The sequence below is a fragment of the Vombatus ursinus genome, unplaced genomic scaffold (genome assembly GCF_900497805.2).
Source record: "Vombatus ursinus unplaced genomic scaffold, bare-nosed wombat genome assembly UNPS02001419.1, whole genome shotgun sequence".
NCBI lineage: Eukaryota > Metazoa > Chordata > Mammalia > Diprotodontia > Vombatidae > Vombatus > Vombatus ursinus.
In genome coordinates this window covers 18,064,707-18,084,732 of record NW_020941197.1, presented here as the reverse complement: position 1 = coordinate 18,084,732, position 20,026 = coordinate 18,064,707, and the positions used below count along the sequence as shown (strand labels likewise).

At 37.2% G+C, this 20,026-nt stretch overlaps 1 protein-coding gene across 1 annotated transcript in view; it reads right to left on the bottom strand.

The window, feature by feature from the left end:
- The window catches only part of LOC114047433 (T-cell receptor-associated transmembrane adapter 1), a 76,013-nt gene that overhangs the window by 48,833 nt on the left and 7,154 nt on the right, over positions 1 to 20,026 (bottom strand). Inside the window, exon 2 of the mRNA XM_027868248.1 lies at positions 11,101 to 11,211. Coding sequence (XP_027724049.1) covers positions 11,101 to 11,211 — 111 coding nt within the window. The remainder of the gene's footprint in view (positions 1 to 11,100; positions 11,212 to 20,026) is intronic.

Here is a 20,026-nt window from a genome sequence, read left to right as displayed (position 1 = left end):
TTCTTCTTCTTCTTCTTCTTCTTCTTCTTCTTCTTCTTCTTCTTCTTTGTTTTTGGAGAACTAGTAGTTAAACATTTACCAGTACATCCCTGACTCCAGAGACAAAGTCCCACAGTTGAATGACTTAACTCCTCCAAGGCATGGTCTCTGGTTTCAGTTAGGAATATACAGCAGCAGGGCATGGCAGGAAGATGGTTGGTGTAAAGCATGGTCAAGGGTCTGGGACTAGATACATCTAGTGAGCTCTCAAGCAATCAGGAGGTATCTTAGAATGGAGTTTCACAGAACTAAACACAATTCACTTTCCCTACACTTTCCTAAAAATGAATAGGTAGAAAAAAAGGAACAATATTTTTCTCTGTCTATAAATAAATCAACACAAATCATTTAAGAATAAAATTTCACGCAAAGGTAAGGAATTGTGCTTGAAGGGAAGGGAAAGCAGAAAGTAATATTTTGAAGCTTTTACATATTGCTATAGAGATCACTGAGGGTCCATTTACCTTACTTTCTATCTGATTAGAACTATGGCAATATTTTATTGCTGCTGTGATGGACTTTTTCTGTTGTTGCCTTATTAAATTTACCAGCTTAATTTATTCCCTGCCTTTATGGCTACACTAGCATTGCCCCTTACATAAGGCAATGCCACGTCCAATAACAGAAATACAAACTGAAATGTGACATGGCATTAAATGCATCCAGAGGAAGAAAATCTAACCAGTGTGATGGAATAAGCCATCCGTTGTATGTACCAGATGAAATCTTTTAGGGAACCAACCCCTCCAAAAAAAAACCTCTGGAAGATGAACCAAGCTTCTTTCGAGAGCTCTTAAGCAGCAGGATAAAGAAGGAAAATGCTGTTAGCTATTAATGCAGAGTGAAAAAGAAAGAAAAATAATGAGACCTGGAGGAAAATCTTAGCTGAGGCTGGAGGAGGGTTGGGAAGGAGAAAGGATAAGGGGGAAAAGTATAGCTGAAGGTCTTTTGTAGTACATATTTACAATAGACTTAACTTTTTAATTCAGTTTTTTAAATTAACAGACATTCATTTTCTCAATAAGCATGTTAACCATCCCTCTAACCAACTCATTGATAAAAAATGTTAAAAAGCACAGGATTGATTCCAAACTCGGGGAGAACTCTACTGGAGACTTTCTAAATTGAAATTGAACCATTAATGACTGCTCTTTGTGACTGAACATTCAACCAATTCTGAACTATCCAACTCCAATTTCATGTAGCCTATATCCCACCATTGAAAAGATTCTGGAAAACAGCAGAATAGCAGGAAAGACTTTGTCAAATGCTTTGCTAAAATATAGGTAAACTGCTATATATCAGTCCTTCAATGCCCACTTCATTGTATGATCCTCAGCATGGATCTCCACTAGTTGGTGCAATCCAACTGATTTTCCTATCTTTGTTTTCTTTGGTGCCATTTATACTTCCTTTATAAGCACCTAAGGGACTATGGTGCTAAGATCCAAGTGTACTGGTTTTACTATCTTTGATGGAATAATCAGTTTGTTAAAATGACTTTTGAAAATCTTTTCCATTTTTCTTTTGTTTGTAGACTTTCTACCATTTTCATCCTAAATGCCCTGGGGATGCTTTTGCTTAGTTGGATATCTTCCATGTATTCTTCAGACAGGTTTTATCTTCCACTATTTCTCTTTGTTTTATGAAATGGTACAGCTTATAATCAATTATCAGAGGAAAGATAAAGAAGGATCTGCTCTCAAGAGACCAGGTTCTTCATCCAAGGCTGTGAGAGGCAAGCACTCTGAAATTATGCACACAGAAATATGAGACTCAACAAATAGTAATTTGGTGTGCTAAATTGTCCTAAAAATAGAGTAACCCACATAATCATATATTATAACTATAATTATAAATATATATTTTATAATTTCTATTATAAAATAAATACAATTTTAAGTATCAATAAATCACCAAGAAAAAAGTTATCTAATTTAAAGGGGGAAAAATGTTTGCAAACAAGGTCTAATACAGTGTTGCCTTTGGCATCCATTTATCTTCATATGACAAATAAGTCAGATGACTACTGATTAAGATACTTTTTGGGTTCCTTTGATCTCCTTGTTGTGGTAATTAGCTTATACTGATTAAACTTCTTGAAAATTTATTATAATTTGTTTTAAATTTGTTTCTGTTGTCCCTTTCATATTTTTAAATTTTTCAATTGCTTTAAATAATTCATTGTTCTAACATTTTAATTGTGCTGTTTCTTCATTGTCATTCTTTCTTATATGCTTCATTCTTCTCCTCCTTTTCCCATTCTTCCCCTTCTTGCTCTTCTCCCTCTTCTCCTCTTCCTCCTCCTCCTCCTCCTCCTCCTCCTCCTCCTCCTCCTCCTCCTCCTCCTTCTTCTTCTTCTTCTTCTTCTTCTTCTTCTTCTTCTTCTGCTTCTGCTTCTGCTTCTGCTTCTGCTTCTGCTTCTGCTGCTTCTTCTTTAAGAAAGAAAAACTTCATGACATAGAGCTGCATATACAGATGGTACAAATCTTGAAAGGATGTTTAATACACTGGATGACAGAGGCAGGATTCAAAAAGATTTTGGCAGGCTAAAACATTGGGAAAAATCTAAAATGATGGAATCTAAAGGAATTAGTTCATTAAGTCAAATAGGGACTAAACACATATTGGCAGCTTATATAAAATAAAAGAAACTCAGAAGAGACCTAAAATGTCTAAGGGCTTCTCTAGATATCAAAATGGGGACTTCATCTCAAATAAAGCTCAAAATAGACCATGACACAATAAAGAACTACAGTCACCCACACCCACACCCACACCCTCATCCTCTCTCTCTCACACACACAAGGGAAAAGGCATTGCAGCTGAAGACTGGCAGAGAATAGCATCAGCACCTAAAGAAGCCACATCATAGATGAACAGGAGCAGCAGTAGATCAGTGAAGAAGCCACATCATACCCAATGATCAACAGATGGAGGCAATGAGAAGGTGCCGACATCTCATTGTGGGCAATCAGCAAAGAACAGCTGCCTGACAGTACCATGATGGTGCCAGAGAACAATAGCAGCTCTGCAGAATCAGAAGCATGGGTTGCCCCAGCTTTGCACATTCTCTGGCTATAGAGGTTTCCTACAGTGGTATCAAACTCAAATAAAAAGAGATCCCAAGGGGTAGCATATTAACTTAGAAAACCACAATTTAACATTATTAATATTATATTTTATTTATTTTTAAACATTTCCTAATTACATTTTAATTTGGTTTGAACCCCACTCAGCAATGAGTTTGACAGCTCCGAGCTTACTTACATGTCCCTCCCCAGATGTACCATGTTTTCTATGTGTATGCCCCTGTATAAATTGCCACTGGAGCTATAAGCTAAAGAGTTGGAAGGTCCCCACCCACCCACTCATCCATGGGGAAGAAGGGTCATTGCTCCCCATGTTTCTTTATTAGCCATGTTATCTACACTGATACTGTGATAAATTATGAGAGAGTATGCTTCTGTGTCCATGAAAATCTTTGTTGTTCCTTGTTTTTCTATGTGGCTTGTCTTTATTAAAGACAATTAAAGATTTTGTATAAGCTTATTGATTAAGCAATTGATTTTGAGCTACGATATCCTCTGGTTGGTATAATGAAGGAAACACGTTGATGAAGGTTCATGAACTATGATTTTGAAAAGATACAGATTCACAGAATACCTCCTACCTGGCTTCCTTAGAGGCTTACACGTGAGGGAACCCAGAGGAATATATATAAATGCACATGTATATATGTATATTCTCAAACCCCAATTTAAAAACAGAGGCTATTCTAAGAAAGAGACAGATGAAATTAGGGTGTGTGTGTCTACTCTTTAATTTCTCTCAAGCTGGTTTGACATACATTACATGGGAGTTCAGTCCAAAACTGGGCCCTCCCTAAGGGGGCCAGTTCAGAACTGGCTCGATTTGGGATTTGGAGGTACAGGATTATATGCCCTTCAAAGAGTAGGTGTTTCCAAGGGGTGCCAATCAACCCTGATTGGTCAACACACTGGAAGGTGGGTTATATTAAAATGAGGTCTTTTTGATCAAGAAGGGCTGATATCATCCTGCCATCCAGAGGACAGAGGAAATATCAACCCTAGTGTTGGGCTATCTAGGCAGAAGAATCTGAGCAGATGAAATCAGTTTAGGCCTGGGTTGGAGTTTGACCAGGATAAGACTCAATGTAATCTTATTATCAGTAATGTCCTTCTGAAGAATTTTTCAGAAGGGGGCTCACTTGGGGGCAAGCTCTGAGAATCATTTTTCACTATATATGTATATATATATATATATGTATATATATATATATATATACAGACACATATACATAGTTATTTATAATTAGTGATTGGTTATATATAATATATGTAATATATTTATATATAAATTTTATAAAATATATTTATACATATTATGTAATTAATATATAAATTTTTATATAACAGACCACTAAATTATCCAGATCAAAAACTATCCAGTTATGCATAAAAATAAGAACATAGATCACATAAGCAAGTCATAGAAGCAAACATGCATAAGAAGCCAATGTTTCATAAATGCAAGAATACAAACTATTGGGGAATGAACTCTTTAATCAACACAAATGGCTGGAAAAGCAAGAAATATAAAAAAGATGACAAAAATGAAGTTAAATAGATTCGGAAAAGTTGGTACCATACTATCATGGTTAAAGAACACATACTTTCTGTATGTAACAATTTATAAACTACAACAGTAGAACATGACATATTCTATTAGCTTCGATCTCATTATTAGGTAATTTGGCTTAACTGTTTTCAGGTTATATAGTTTCAGAGGAGGGAGATTATTTCGGTGTTGATTTGGAATCAAGCAAGCAAGCAATTATTACTGTGATAGGAATTGTGCTAAATGCTGGGGACACAAAGAAAAAGTCCTCAAATTCTAATGGTAAATATCTGTTATGTCAAAAATGTATAAATTTCTTAAAGGGCTTCAAATAAGCATCGAGACAGAAAGAGAGGGATAGTGATCATGTATTAACAGTAGGGGGATAATGGATGGACTGAATATTGCTCTGATATTCTTTTTTTTTAACTGAACCAGACTTGTCATTCCATTGTTATAAAAACTCCCTCTACCAAAGTAGCTCAGTACCTACTCTGCAGTTGTCTTAGAAAGTTACCTGGGACACCACAGCTTAAGTGAGTTTCCCAGAGTCACATAGTCTGTGCTAAAGGCAAAACTTGAATCCTGGCCTTCCAGACTCCAAGGTCAGTTTTGTGTCCACTACGTCATGGTTGCCTTATTGGTATTAATGAAAACATTAAAACTCCTGAAAGTGGGCCTGAATCACACTGGGTAGATGTTTTATGGGCTTCAATAAGGACACAAAATGAAGTTTGTGATCTGTACCACTAAAGGTAACAAACACAAATGGGTGATAAGACCATTGGTATACTGGTATAAAGAAATATAATATCTGACTACTTATCTTACAGCTCAGTTTCCTTACGTGTAAAATGGGAGTACTACCTACCTCACAGAGTTGTTTTAAGGATTTTAAGAGATAATATATATAGATAACTTTATAAACTAGAAAAGATTGTGTAAATATGAATTCTTGTTATTATTGTTATCAATTCAGTGCAAAACCCTGATCCTCCCTAGGACTAGGTTGAGAATTTTAAGATAAAATAGGAAAAAGACATTTTTATTCCTATAATGAGAAATAAAAATATGAAGGCTAAGGTCACATGATCATTCTGTGGTAAGGTCAAATTTTTATTTTTAGTTTTTCTGAAACTCTATGTTCGTAATGGTTTTGATTTTCAGTAGGCCATGCCACCTTTAAAGTTATCCATTGTCATTGTTGGTCAGTCATTTTTCAGTCGTGTCCAACTCTTTGTGACCCCATTTGGGGTTTTCTTGACAAAGATACTGGAGTGGTTTGCCATTTCCTTCTCCAGCTCACTTTACAGATGAGGAAACTGAGACAAACAGGGGTAAGTGACTTGCTCATTGTCACACAGCTAGTAAGTGTCTGAGGCCAGATTTGAACTCAAGAAGATGAGTTTTCCTGACTTTCGTCCTAGCACTCTATTCACTGCACTGCCTAGCTGACCAGAAAGTTGTCTCTTACAAGTTCTCAGACTGAAAAAGGAAATTCGGCTAGATTTTTTTGTGAAAGGAACAATACTATCTAATAAATTCCTGAATTTGGCTCTCCTAGTCATGATTTCAATTAGTTATTTGAACAAAGCAATTTTTTCAACAGCTAAATGCGTCAAAGAAAATAAATGGAACTTGAACTACAATCCATAAAGTTACCATCTGGTGTCTTCTACATAGTACTAAGAATCCCTTCTGCTAAGATAAAAAAAAAATACTAAAAGCAATACTCTTTTTTTAAAAGAACATTTTAAACCTAATGCGTACCGCATCAAAGACCAATAAAATATTTTAAAGCCTCATTTTAACAACAAAAAGCATAAAATATCTGAAGATTAGGTGTGATCCATACGAAGATATTATAAAATTGCATTGATGGAAAAATAACAGCATACATAATTACAGGAAAATTCAATGTTCACGCATAGGTCAGATCAATATAGTAAAAATGATAATGTTACAAACATTAACTTATTAGGCAATGTTAAAATCATCGGGTTTATTTATAGAACTAGAAAAAACACAATGGAGTTGATCTAAAAACATATAGGAAAAACTATCAAGGCTTTATGTGATGGGAGTGAGGAAATACATGAAGTTGGACTTGTCCTATAACATTTTAAAACAGTTCTAGTTAAAACTGTCTGTTACTGAGTTAAAGCAAATGGATAAGTAGAACAGAATGGAAATTCCCCAAATAGAACCAAATGCATGCCAGGCAACAAAATAAGGAAATTGTTTTTTATTTAGTAAACATCCTGTAAACTTCTGGTCTACACTCTCCTTAAAGGAATACATAGAGTAGGGGTTTTTAACCTTTTTTTGTGACATGGACCCCTTTGATAGTTTAGTGAAACCTTTGGACCACTTCTCAATATGTTTTCAAATGTATAAAATAAAGTACATAAATGTATAAATACCTAAAAAATAAAATAGTATAACAAAGAAAACCAATTATATTGAAATAGAATTAGCAAGATACTTTAAAAAACAAGTTTATGAATCCCAGGTTAAAAACTCCAGAGATATATGTGTGTGATACATATTAAGTAAACCTAGGGCCACTTGTATGCATTAGCAAGAAAATATATTTCCACTAAGAGGATGGAATTTTTCTTCCTTCTCTCTTCTATTCCTTACCAACTAATTACAGTCCCTGCCACTGGTTGCCAGGTTTTATAATATAATGTTCTAGGATCCAAAGTCAGAACAGGTCAGGATTTTAATAACAGCATATCCTGCCAAGTGATACCCATACTGTGTGCATCACACAGGCAGCCAATGGCCATTAATGCCTCTTTTCTATACTCCTAGATCCTGGGTGAGTTACAGAGAAGTGCTATCTGTTCTACAGCAATTCTAGGTGATTTAATCCAGTTTTAAATTTGGTCCTAGTCTAGAAAACCACAGAAAATCAGGTTGGTACTTGACGAAACCAACAAAAGTTGAACGTTTCACTGTCTTCCATTCCTGAGTAAGATTAAATGGACACTTAAAGTGTCATGTGGCTTCTTAATCTTCTCTATAAGCAGAGTATCAGACTATCCATGGCCATTCTAGAACTAAGAAATCTTCCAGGTTAGCCTTTGGACTAGGGCTACTCTGACATTGAATCTCCTGGGTCCATGTTTTTTTCTGCATATTACCCAAGTGTAAGACCAAAAACCACAGTCTCTGTCCAGCTGATTAGGCAAGATTTTAAATTTAAGAAGATTTTCTTTTAAATTCTAAACTTGTATTAAGACAGAAGGAAATTATATTCCTTAGAAGGAAATAAAGTGGCTGAGATTCTTAAAATCTAGCCACGGCTGGGATTCTTATAATCTAGCCAATAGTTTACTAATGTTCAGGCTCCTTAAGAGTATGCCCAATATGATGGATGTTCTAATAAACCTTGTCTTTGACTGAAAGAAGGCTTGGGTCTAATTCTTTTGGGCAGGACCCGCGTGTTGTGATTTTGGGGTCCCAGCACCCCTGAACCCCTGTACCGCATCATTTTGGTGGCCTGTACAGAGAAACTGCCTAACCCCAAGTTCTTCTCCAGCCAAGACTGGAAGGGTATGTAAGCCTCCTCTCCCTCCCTTTCTTGCTCTGCAGTTGGGGTCGCTCTCCAAACACCAAGGCTCGGAGGTGCTTTTCGGGCAGACAGTTACGAAGCTGTCTCGCACTCGGCCTGATGCTCTCAGGCTCTCAGTCCACTGGGTCGGTTCAAGGCCATGGACCTAGGTACACCTTCCACAGCATAGAGGACAAGGACGGATGCCCTATCGAGAAGTGTATCTGTTAATTCCCTCAATGCTAAGGAATTGGGAAAAACTGCAGTTGCTTTTTGGTTCCCTGAGGCTTACTTACTGCCTTCCCTCTGCACCTCTGAATCCTCCTTCATGGAGGTTACCAGGAAAGTTAGAACAGCTAAAAATATCTTGGCAGATTCTGGAGGTTTTGTGATTGATCATTAGGGAATTTTGAAACACCTTTGATTTCACCCTCCCCCACCTGGGAAAGGAAGGAGGGGGGAGGGGCAGCAGCTACCGTGTGGGTCCCCCTGGCAATGGCCTTGGGCCCTAGGGCAACCTTTGCCTGGAAGCATCACCCAGGTTTAGCCCATCCTGCTCAAGGTAAAGAAGCTGGCCTCTGAACTTGGGTAAGCTAGCTCTTTTAAATTTGTTGTTTTAACTGTTAATGATGAGGTGTTGATTCTCTGTGTAAAGTAATTTGGAAGTGCATTTAACAAAACTGAAGTCACCTGATTGTATCAGTTATGTCAAGCAACTTTTCATAATTTGGTTACCACTAAAATAATTTAGCTATTGTTGTTTATTATTTTAATGTGTAAACTAGCCAAAAAGTTTGTTTGGGTTATATATGGCTTGCTGAGAATTTGCAAGTGTAAGATATTCTAATGATTGGCTTTTTACACCAGGACAAATTTAAGTTTGAGATGTAAATCCTGGAAAAGTTTTTCCTAAACTGTGATTAGTAAAACTTGCTTTTTGAGGTAAAAGCTCATAGGATTTTATTTTGAGTCGTCTGATGGATCATAATCCATCAATAATCAATAATCAATAAGCTACCATCTGAGAGAAATGCCACAAGCTACTCAGAGAAGGTGATATTGGTGGGAAGTCAGCATTGGGAAAAGCTGAGAGGCCAATTTTAGCCTCAGTCTAAGATGGGATCCTCCTGGCTCAGTTTCCCCATTATGTTCCTTTGAAAGGGAATGTTACCCACCTGGCTATTCCTGAGTCTGGCTATGAGGTGGATTTGATACTGCATGGTTGGAAAACTGAATTATCTGAATCCAAACAGAGCTAAGGATGTTTTATCCTCTCAAAGTTTGCCCTAAATCTAGTCCCTGCTTTATATCTGGGCCCTGCAGTTTTTTCTGTCAGATTTGTGTCTTCCAGACTATGGGCCATTCACCTACAGCTGGTAGCAAACAGTGTGCACCAGCCAATGTCCCCCCATCATTCCCTGGATGCAGCCTGAGCTCGGTTCCAGTCAACCTCCTCTTTAGGACCCCCTTGAGGCAGGGACAGCTCTACGCCCTGTGCCTGCAGGAAGCAGTTTCAGAAACCAAGACCTTCGCCCCTTACTCCAGAAGAATTTGGGTCCCATTTGTTTGAGAGGGGAATGATGGGGTTGGGATCTGGGCCCCAGAAAGGAAAAACCCTGGACTTTCCCACATGGCCAAATCTCTGGCCTTCCCCTGAGGCTATAATCCTATCAACTGGCCTTTCATTGTGGACCTCCCTATGGCCCCAGGACATTTCTCCATTCTCCCTTAGCCATGTGGTCCAGGTCCCTGGAATTCTATTACCTAATAGACTACTGGGCCACTCCTAGATCCCTCCCATAGTCTTTCTGTTTATAAGATCCATCTTGTCCCCATTAAGATGCTGAGATTCTTAAAATCTAGCCACTGCTGGGATTCCTATAATCTAGCTAATAGCTTACCAATGTTCAGGCTCCTTAAGAGTCTGCCCAATATGATGAATGTTCTAATAAACCTTGTCTTTGGCTGAAAAAAAAAAGGAAACAAAGTAAACCCATTTCTTTGCATATTGATAGGGTTTCTAGAGATGAAAGTGACCACCATCTCAGTTACCCAGGTTCAAAACTTTTCCTCACCGCACCCCAGATCCAATCAGGTGCCAAGCCCTATCATTTCTGACTTTCCTCTCCTTCTAATAACTAATTCATACTGCTATCCTAGTTCAACCTTTTACCATCACTTGCCTAGACTATTGCAATAGTCCCCTAATTTATTTCTCTCCCTCGAAATTCTTCCTTCTCCAATGCATACTTCACAGAGCTGCCAAAACAATCTTTCTCAGGCATGGGTCTGATCCTGCTACTTTCCCTTTCAAAAACCTTTATGGCTCCCATACTGCCTACAGGATGAAATACAAACTCATTCATCTGATATTTAAGGGCTGCCACAATCTGACTCCAGCTTGCCTTTTCTAGCCTAGCCTTATTTCATATGACTCCTGTTCATGTGCTCTACATTCTAGTCAAATTGGATTATTATCTGTTCTCCAAATTTGAAACATTTCCTACTTCCATGCATTTGCACAGGCATTACAGACGTGCCCCTAATGCACTCCTCCTCATCTTTGGCTTTTAAAACTCTTATCTTTCTTCTAGGCTCAGTTCTAATAATACCCCTCTTAAACCCTCCATCCTCCCCACCCCCCTGTTGCTAACAGACTTTCCCTCTTCAAATCATAACATTGAATCCCTCAGATAGTCTCTTAAAAATAAGGGCTATTTCATTTTCGTCATTCTAACCCAAGTATCTCATATACGGTCTTGACATAGCATGCATTAAACATATGTTGGTTGAATTAAATTAAAATACCTAATAGTTATGGTCATTTTAAAATTCTTTTGATTCCATCATGTCTGTCTTACCTTGTCGCTGCTTTTCCATCCAGTAAGAAACATTGAAGATTAAGGACATGATCAGAGCCAAACCCAAGAAGGCTAAAAGTCCCCAGACAAAAATGGGACATGGATCATTTCCTGAAACAGAAAGCAGATACACTTAGCATGAGATAATTGCTAGCTGTTTTATTTTTAATTTGGCTCATCACATAGTTAACATTGTTGTTTATTGCTTGAATGCTGGACAAATCCATTTAAAAAAGTATTAAGTACTAGCCAAAACTGTTGAGAAACCAAAGGCTGACACTTCTTTGCATTTGTTCTCAGCATGTTATAGAATTAGCTAAGTAGCACTAAATTTAAAATCAGCAAGACTTGAGTTTAAATCCAACCTCAGACACTAGCTTCATGACCTTAGGTGAGTCATTTCATCTCCCTCAGCCTCAGTTTCCTCATCTGTAAAATGGAAGTATTAATAAAACCTACCTCACAGGATTGCTGTGAAGATCGGAGAGAATATTTGTAAAGCACTTTGCAAATCTTAAAATGCCATAAATAACTTCAAGCTATTGTTAGTGTATTTAACATAATTAATCACATGGAAGGTTGTTTGTTTGTATCAGACTGACTACCTAAAGACATACTTTAAGTGATGAGGGTGATTGGGTTGTTGATTGAGTAGTTGATTGGTTGGTTGATTGGGTATAATTGATAATTGCAAAAACCAAGTTTCTTGTACATCTTCCAATATCTCAAGCCATTCTTCCTGTCCTACCACTTCTTTTCAAACTATAGACTAGATTCCTAAAACCCTTCCTCTTTTTTTCCTATATAAATCATAGACTCTCCAAGTTGGAAGAGACCTCACATACTTTAACAAATGATCATCCAACTTTTGCTTAAAGACCTCCACTGATGGGGATCCCACTACCTCCCAAGGCATCTCATTCCACCTTTTGGTAGAAAGTTTTTGCCTAAACCTAAATTTGCCTTCTTGTAATTTCTCTGTGATGGCCCATTAGCTACACAAAGACAGCTATGTCTTCCTTGCCAAGTCTTCTTTCTTTCTCATTGCCATCAAAATGAAAGCTAGATACATGCATCTAAGGAAGGAAACAAAACAATGAATAATCCATTGTTCCCTTCCATCCATCTGGGTGAAAGAGAGTGTTGTTGGGTAGTAGGGCAAAATCACCTTTGGGAACACAGCAGCTCCAGAAATCATGGTGGTGGACCTGAAGAACATCTCATAGATTGTGCTGGATACTTTATGTGTTTATAACGGTCAACTAATTTAGCTTCCCTTTCTCCTTACTATGATAGTCACAAGCAGTTTCAGTTCTATGCAACCAGAGACAGTTAAGAATAAATCTTACAGATGATATTGACTGGTTCCATATATGTATACATGTGTGTATGTGTGTTGTTTGTCCTTTGTTTTTCAAGAGGAATAATGCACATATACACACATATACATACATATACATATATGTGTGGATATAGATATAGACATAGATGTAGATATAGATATAGATTAGATATAGATACAGATACAGATACAGATATAGATATATACACACATATCTTCTCTGTTAAACCACCCTAGTGCCACTCCTCTCCCAAATTGTTAATGGTTTGTCCCTCCTTAATTTATCTTGTCGTATGCTTATCGACAGTTTTATTCTTCAGCAGAATGTAAGCTTTTTAAGGGCAGGTGCTATTCCATTTTTTGTCACATACTCTGTGTGTGCGTGTGTGTGTGTGTGTGTGTGTGTGTGTGTGTGTGTGTAGGGAAATTGTGGCATAGTGGACTAAGGTGTAGATTGAGAGTAAGGGGACCCATTTTCTAGTTCTAATCTTACCACTTCCTACCACTTTATCTTTCTGATCCCCACTTTCCTCATTTATAAAATGAAGACTCGGGCTAAGTATTCTCTACAAGCCCTTCCAGCTCTACAATTCATGGTGTTCTCTATGATATGTGATTGTCAGGTAATGAAAATTTTTTCCTTGCCAAATATGCCCGATGTTATCCTAATGAGCATTGTCATACAAAGTAGACATCTCAAGTGTCTTGACATTTGTCCCACAGATGCCTTAATTGTTTAAAACAGTGTTAGTCTTTAATCCTCATAAGGAAAGTGATCTTATTTCCAAAAATCAAATTCATCATAAAAAGATGAAAATTTGCTATCATTGAAGACATTCAAAAGAACTGTCAGGAGTGATCTTCCTTGTTTGAAGGAAGGATTCTATCCTTTAAGGAAATTAGGGGGAAGATGTCAGGATGACACTTCTCAGTAGATTCTGAAGCTGTGCACAGGCAAGCATGACAAACAGGTCCTAGACCAGAAAACCCTGCTCTGCTAAAACACAAAAAGACACAACCAACCCTCTGGATCCAGGAACCTGTGGAAGGGAACCCCAATCCACCAATTCACACATACAGATTATTGATAATTAAATGCTGTTCTATTCATCTTCTATTACCTGCTCTTGCTTCCATCTTTTGGAGATATCTTTTAAAAACCTAAGCTTGTTGATGAGTTCACTATGCATCCCCATTAGTCACCTTTGACTTTGCCTTCTCCTCTGATAGGAATTGTTTTCCTTTGTGTCTTCAGAAATCTATTCTTACAAATATCCCATTCCCCTTAGAGTGACTTCCCCTTTAGAAATTAGTCCATAGGCTTCTACCTCTTCTTACTCTGAACTTTTTGAAATTTGTTGAACCCAGCCTCAGATACTTACTAGCTGTGTGACCCTGAGCAAGTCACTTACCCCTATTTGCCTCAGTTTCCTCATCTGTAAAATGATTTGGAGAAGGAAATGACAAAACCACTCCAATATCTTTGCCATGGCTCCAAATGGTGTCATAAAGAGTCAGAAATGACTGAAGAAGGGTTGGAAAGTGGAAAAACTGTCAGTGTGTCTTCAGCCATGTTTGAAAGAAAAAGTAAGCTTCACCCATTGACACAAGTATTCCAGTCAGCCTAGCAAATATATCCCTATGATGGATAAGGTTTTTAGCTTACATTTATATGACAATTTGTAGTTACAACACACTTCCACATACATCTCATTTGATGTTTGCAACAATTATGCAAGGTAGGCACTGAAGTATGATATCCTTAATTTGCACATGAAGAAACTTATGTTGAGAGATTATGATTTGTCTAGAGTTCCATAGTTAATAAGTAGAAAACTCAAATCCAAGTCTTTTGACTCCATGTCCCACGTTCTTTCTATTTTGCCAAACTCGTTTGTCAAATTATCTTCTTCAAAAATCATCTCTCCAATGAACTCAATCAAATTCTTCAATGGATTACATTATTTCTTTGGTGTGGGCACCCTCTTTACCTACATACATCACACACCACCCTTCCCTAACTTAACATGCATTCTCTTGGAAATTAGCAGTTACCAGGGCTCAAAAAATTCACCAGAGCACAGGGAAAGGATAAAGGGCCACAAATGAAATAGAATGAGCAAAGCAAAACCACCTGAAATAAAAAATGTTTGGAGAGAGGCATGTCCAAAGAATGTGGGGAGAGGAAGGGAGGAGAATTCATCCATATATGTATCTTGTGACTGAGGAGTGTATGGAGACGGCACCTGGTGCGCAAAAGAACAGTACTGGAATGGTGATAATCTAAGGAAGTTATGTTATCATGTTAGAAGTTTTGGAATGAATATAAGTAATAAAGCACTAGTCTGAGATTTCATGTGTCTCCTTTCCCTCTTTCCATTCCCAAGAGTTTGACTTTTTTTTATTTGATTAATAAAATCACTCATTTGTACATTCTTTATGTTTAACTTTTTAAGAAAAAAAAATTTGTAAGAGTTAAAAAAAAAATCACCAGCCTGAAGCCCAGTTGGCGGTGAACCTCGTTTAAATTCATTAGACTGGAACTCAGATAATATATATACAATCCATGACTGTGACCATATTCAAAGCCTTTCTAGCTTGGCAGTGTGTGACAGAGCTTACATTCCTCTTTTCTAGCCTCCAAGAACCCTGAGCCATGACTTTAGAGAAGCAATTATAGTCATTAATGATAGCTCACTAGATAAGGGATAGGTGAAGGGCCCATTAATAAATGGAGGTGAGGTGAAAACAAAAGACCCCAGCTTCCTCACCCCTTATTCCCCCTAGGACGAGCTGATAAAATCAGATTCCTCAAAGCTGAGAACCAGACCATAGAGCACAGAAATAATAGCAGCATTTGAGAGCCCTCCTTTAAAAAAAAAAAAAGCCTACCAGCCTCCTGACCTATATGACTATACTTAATTTGTTGTAATTCCCATATTTTTCAATTAAGTAAGCTGAAAATCCTAATTTTTATAGAAATTACAACCAACACTGATGATGATATGATTCTCACTATTATGCTGTCAAATAGAAGTGTTCTTTCCCCTTTTCAAATGAAATGGAGCTTTGAAATAATTGTATTAGTCCATTAACTCCCTCTAGAAGATAATTTTGCTCTTAGCCACAACAAATCAGCTCAGTACTATAAAGCTGCATTTACATGGAGAGAGCTTCAGGGAAAATCCTAATAGTCATTGTAAAACATACCATCAACAGCACAGCAGAATTTGGGTCATTTTGTATATTCCTTTGAGAGTGGGAAGCCTGTTTAATGTGACATGATAAATATTCCTCATGTACTGTTCAAATGCCTTCTCAGGAGACTAAAAAAAAAAAAACATGGATTCTCACCTGTCTGAGATTGTTTAGATGTCATGTAATCTAAAGGCAGAGGGATGTTCCAAATGAAAGGATTAAATGTGATCAATGTAGATTAGCTAAAGAACTTGAAAACTCTCACTTTATAAATGTTTATTGAAATGAAATAAAAAATGTTTTGTAACCATAGATAGCACTATATAAATGGAACTTACTATTTGTCTTTTCATCTTCATGTTCAACAGAATTTAGACAAAAACTGTGCCAGGACAAGTTGTGATCCTGTTATTCTTCTTTTTATGTTTTTCAAAACATTTTGCAAATTTGAAAGAATTATATAAAAGTTATTATTATCATTACTGTTTGGCAAATTATCATGAAGGTGGTATAATTGATTTTTTTTAATTGAATAAAAGCATTGGGGTGAAAGAATGGAAGAGAAGAGAAATAATGAAGAGGACCAAGCAAAGGAACATTTCTTAAAATAATACAATAAAGTTACTAAAAATATGAGGTTGGAGGGAAGGAATAAAGTAAAGGATTTTTGGTATTTGCTTAACTAGATAGAGAGAAAGGAGAAAAGAGGGGGAGAAATAGCAAAATAGAAAAAGAAAAATTAATAATTTAAATAGATTCAAAGAACTTGGAATAGGATAGGCAAATGAGAGAAGGAAAGAATATTACTACTACTACTACTACTACTACTACCACCCTCACCACCACCACTTACTACTACCTTTCAAGTTTCCTTCTAGCTGTAGTTTTCAATGACTCCTTTTTGCCCCTTCTATTTCTCAGGAATTTCTACTCCAGCATTACTAATCTAATGTTTTGAGTAGGAAAAGAGAAACACAGCATCTCAGAGTTTTATGTACAAATATACTCCACAACAGGGTGCCTTGACAAATGTTTCCCAATAGCATTGAAAATATATTCCAACTACACCTCACCTTAAGGATGCAAAACCATCTGGTAAAACACTTACCTACTGACTCATTTATAACATTTACAAAATAGTTCCTATGGAGCCAATTGCCTATCGTAATGCTGTGTCACCATTTATCTTTGCACAGAACCAATTAATGATAATTAGGGTATGCTTACATTCCTGATGCCTCTTTCAAATTTCTGAGTGCTAGTAATGACAAATCTCTCCCTGTTTTAAAGAAACAAGAGAAATAGTGAGCTATTCAGCTGAGGAGTGTGCAGTTAAATATTTAGGAATTTTCAGACTAAAGATAATAACATGAAAGACTTTATTACAGTCCACTGAGTTTTCTCCAAAGATAGTATTGTATTTTTATGAATGTTATATGTATGAACGTCTATAGAGATGAATCAACAATACATAACAGGTACGAGCTGGTATAATGAATCAGCATTTTAAGTAGTTATGGACCAAATGTCCACTAACATTTTCATTAGTGTAGGAAACTCCTAGTGTGAATACTTTCTTCTCAAATATAGATTAGATCTTCATCTTATATGTAATTTATAACTGAGGTATTTAAATAACTTGACCATTGTCACACTCAGAGTATGTGTCAGAGGCAGAAATTAAGTCCAAGATTTTCTGATTCCAAGACTGGTCTTCTATTGACTACACTACACTACCTCTGAATTGCATTTCTATTTAGCCTTTACTTCCAGGAGCTAATTGTTAACTTAATTACAGGCTTCTAATTTCCATATGCCCATTACTAATTGAAGCCTCATTTTGATTTGGATTTTATCCTTTTTTCCCACCAGGGAACTAGCTTCAACAGATATCTTCTTGCTCTTAACGTTGTAGAGGGATTGATCTGGAGTCCAGGGCCCTGAGTTCAAATCATTACTCTGCTACTTACTACCTTTGTGATTTTGGTTAAATACACTTGTTTTCCTTATCTGTAAAATGAGGATATTGGACTCCATCCCTAAAGTGCCTCCCTTCTCTAAATCTCTGCCCCTCTATTTGAGCAACTAACATGGTTACTTAGACGAAGAAAAAAAAACACTGATGAATTATCTCATTTTTTTCTTTAGGGGGCCTTTAGCTATGAAAATATATGTTCATCCTTATTATCCTAAGAATCCTGTAATTTTCATCTAATTATCCCTTAATCCCTTCAGAGGTGAGACCAAGACACCCTCATGTTCCAAAAAACTTTCTTTAGTTCCAGGCAGACTTATAGTTTTTCAATAAATAGTAATATGTAATTCTTTACATGTAATTCTACAGAGGGGGCTGCTACCAGTCTCTCAACAGTAAATTGTGAGATTTTGCAGTCGTGATAAATTTGTGCTGAACTATCAGTGAATCTAATGACCAATGGCATATCATCACCAAAAAGTATTAGAATAATACTTTTGAAACTGTCTTAAAGAAAGCATCTAGCCTAAGGCTTCTCAATCTAGTGTATATGTACCCTCAATGTTGTACAAAAAGCTTGGCATGAGGGGATGGGGAATACTTAGTTATTTATCTGTCTATTGAAATATTCTAAAAGTAGTAGTGTTAATGAAAAAAATTATTTGTAGAGAGAATGGTGAAACAGAGTGGGGAAGGGAAGGGAATATTATAATACATCTGAAAATTTGGGACAGTTAAAAAAATAATTCCTGCTAACCAAATCCAAAACAATGAGATTTATACACAAAACTGTTTCCGTGTCAAGCTAGGAAAAATAGCCCTGTAAAACATAAGCTAACAGATTATCACAATAGCTAGAAACTCTGAAACAAGTTCCAATTAATAAAATAAAAAATTTTCACATACTCTTGGAGAAGCCTATCCCATTCTTACTAAAGGTAACCATAAGGCAATCATTCCATTCATAACAACTTCTCTTTGTGAATTAGTAATCTCAGCCCTGTTCTCAGTCAAATCCATAGGAAGAAACAAACAGGAGGCTGATCATGATGTGCAGGCATATCTTTCAAAAACTACATCCAGAGTAAAAGTGTTAGTTAATAAGGAACAAAATAGAAGCAGAGCCAAGATGGCAGAGTAGCAGGAGGAAGTACCGTGAGCTCTCCACTAAAAACTCCTCCAAACAGATCTAGAAAATACACCAGACCAAATCTACATGGGGAAAACCAAGAAAAAGTCATATCCCAGGTTGGCATAGTGAAACAGACATAGAGAGGTTTGTAAGCACCAAGGATGGGGTCTGGACATTTCCCAGGGACTGTGCCCAAGGTAATGACGAGGCTCCAAACCCTTACTGAGGGCAGCCTTATGCTGAATGTGGGAACAAGTGTCAGCTTTGTTGCCCACTACCCTTTTCAGATCTAGGACCAACGGAGAAGGGGGCCAATGCCCAGAGGTGAGGACCAGTTATAGTCTCTAGCCTGCGTCCTGAGCAAGGAGGAAGTTAAGCAGTAAACAGCACCCATGTGGCTCAGCCTCCGGACTTGTGTGTGGTCTCAGTTCCAGTGTCTAGCCCAATTTAAAGCCTGCAAAGGAATAACTAGAGAAGGAATTCCAGACCATAAGAGAGCCTACCATTCTGTCACTCAGAATCAGCATAGCATTCCAGGTGACTGACAGTGCCTAAGTCCAGCAGTAGTGTACTACTGCTCAGACTCGAACCCATGAATCTGTGGATTTCAGACCAGGGCAGCAGCAATCAGTCTTGCCCTAGATCAGACCACTTTGGGAGCACTCAAGGCCTACAAGTCCCCAACCTGAACTGTCCTTAAGAGCCTGGAATAACACAACACTCAATACCCCAAGAAAACAGCAACAAGACCAGTTCAGACTCTGCAGAAGTGAGCAAAGTCTGGCCCTAGAATCCCAAGTCAGAAAGGAGGCTGAAAGAATGAGCAAACAAACAAAAAAGAATCCCACCCAAAAAAAAGCTATTATAGTGACAGAGACGTTTAAGGTACAAAGCCACAAGAGAATGACTCTAAAACATCTACAAAGCCTCAAAAACACAGCTTGGGCACAAACTCAACTAGAATTGCTAGAAGAGATTAACCAAATGTTTAAAAATAGTTTGGGGGTTTGGGATTGTTTCCTTCTTTTTTTTTTTCAAATTAAATGAGAGTGGTAAAGCAAAAAATATTGAGAAAGAAATTAAAGCAATGAGAGAAAGAATTGAAAAGGAAATGAACAGTTTGACATAAGAGATACATATCTCGCCCATGTAACAAACTCTGCAATGACTCCATGCAACAACCAGAAACGATAAAAACAAAGTCAAAAGAAAGAAGAAAAAGAAGAAGAAGAAGTAGTAGTAGTAGTAGTAGTAGTAGTAGAAGTAGAAGTAGAAGTAG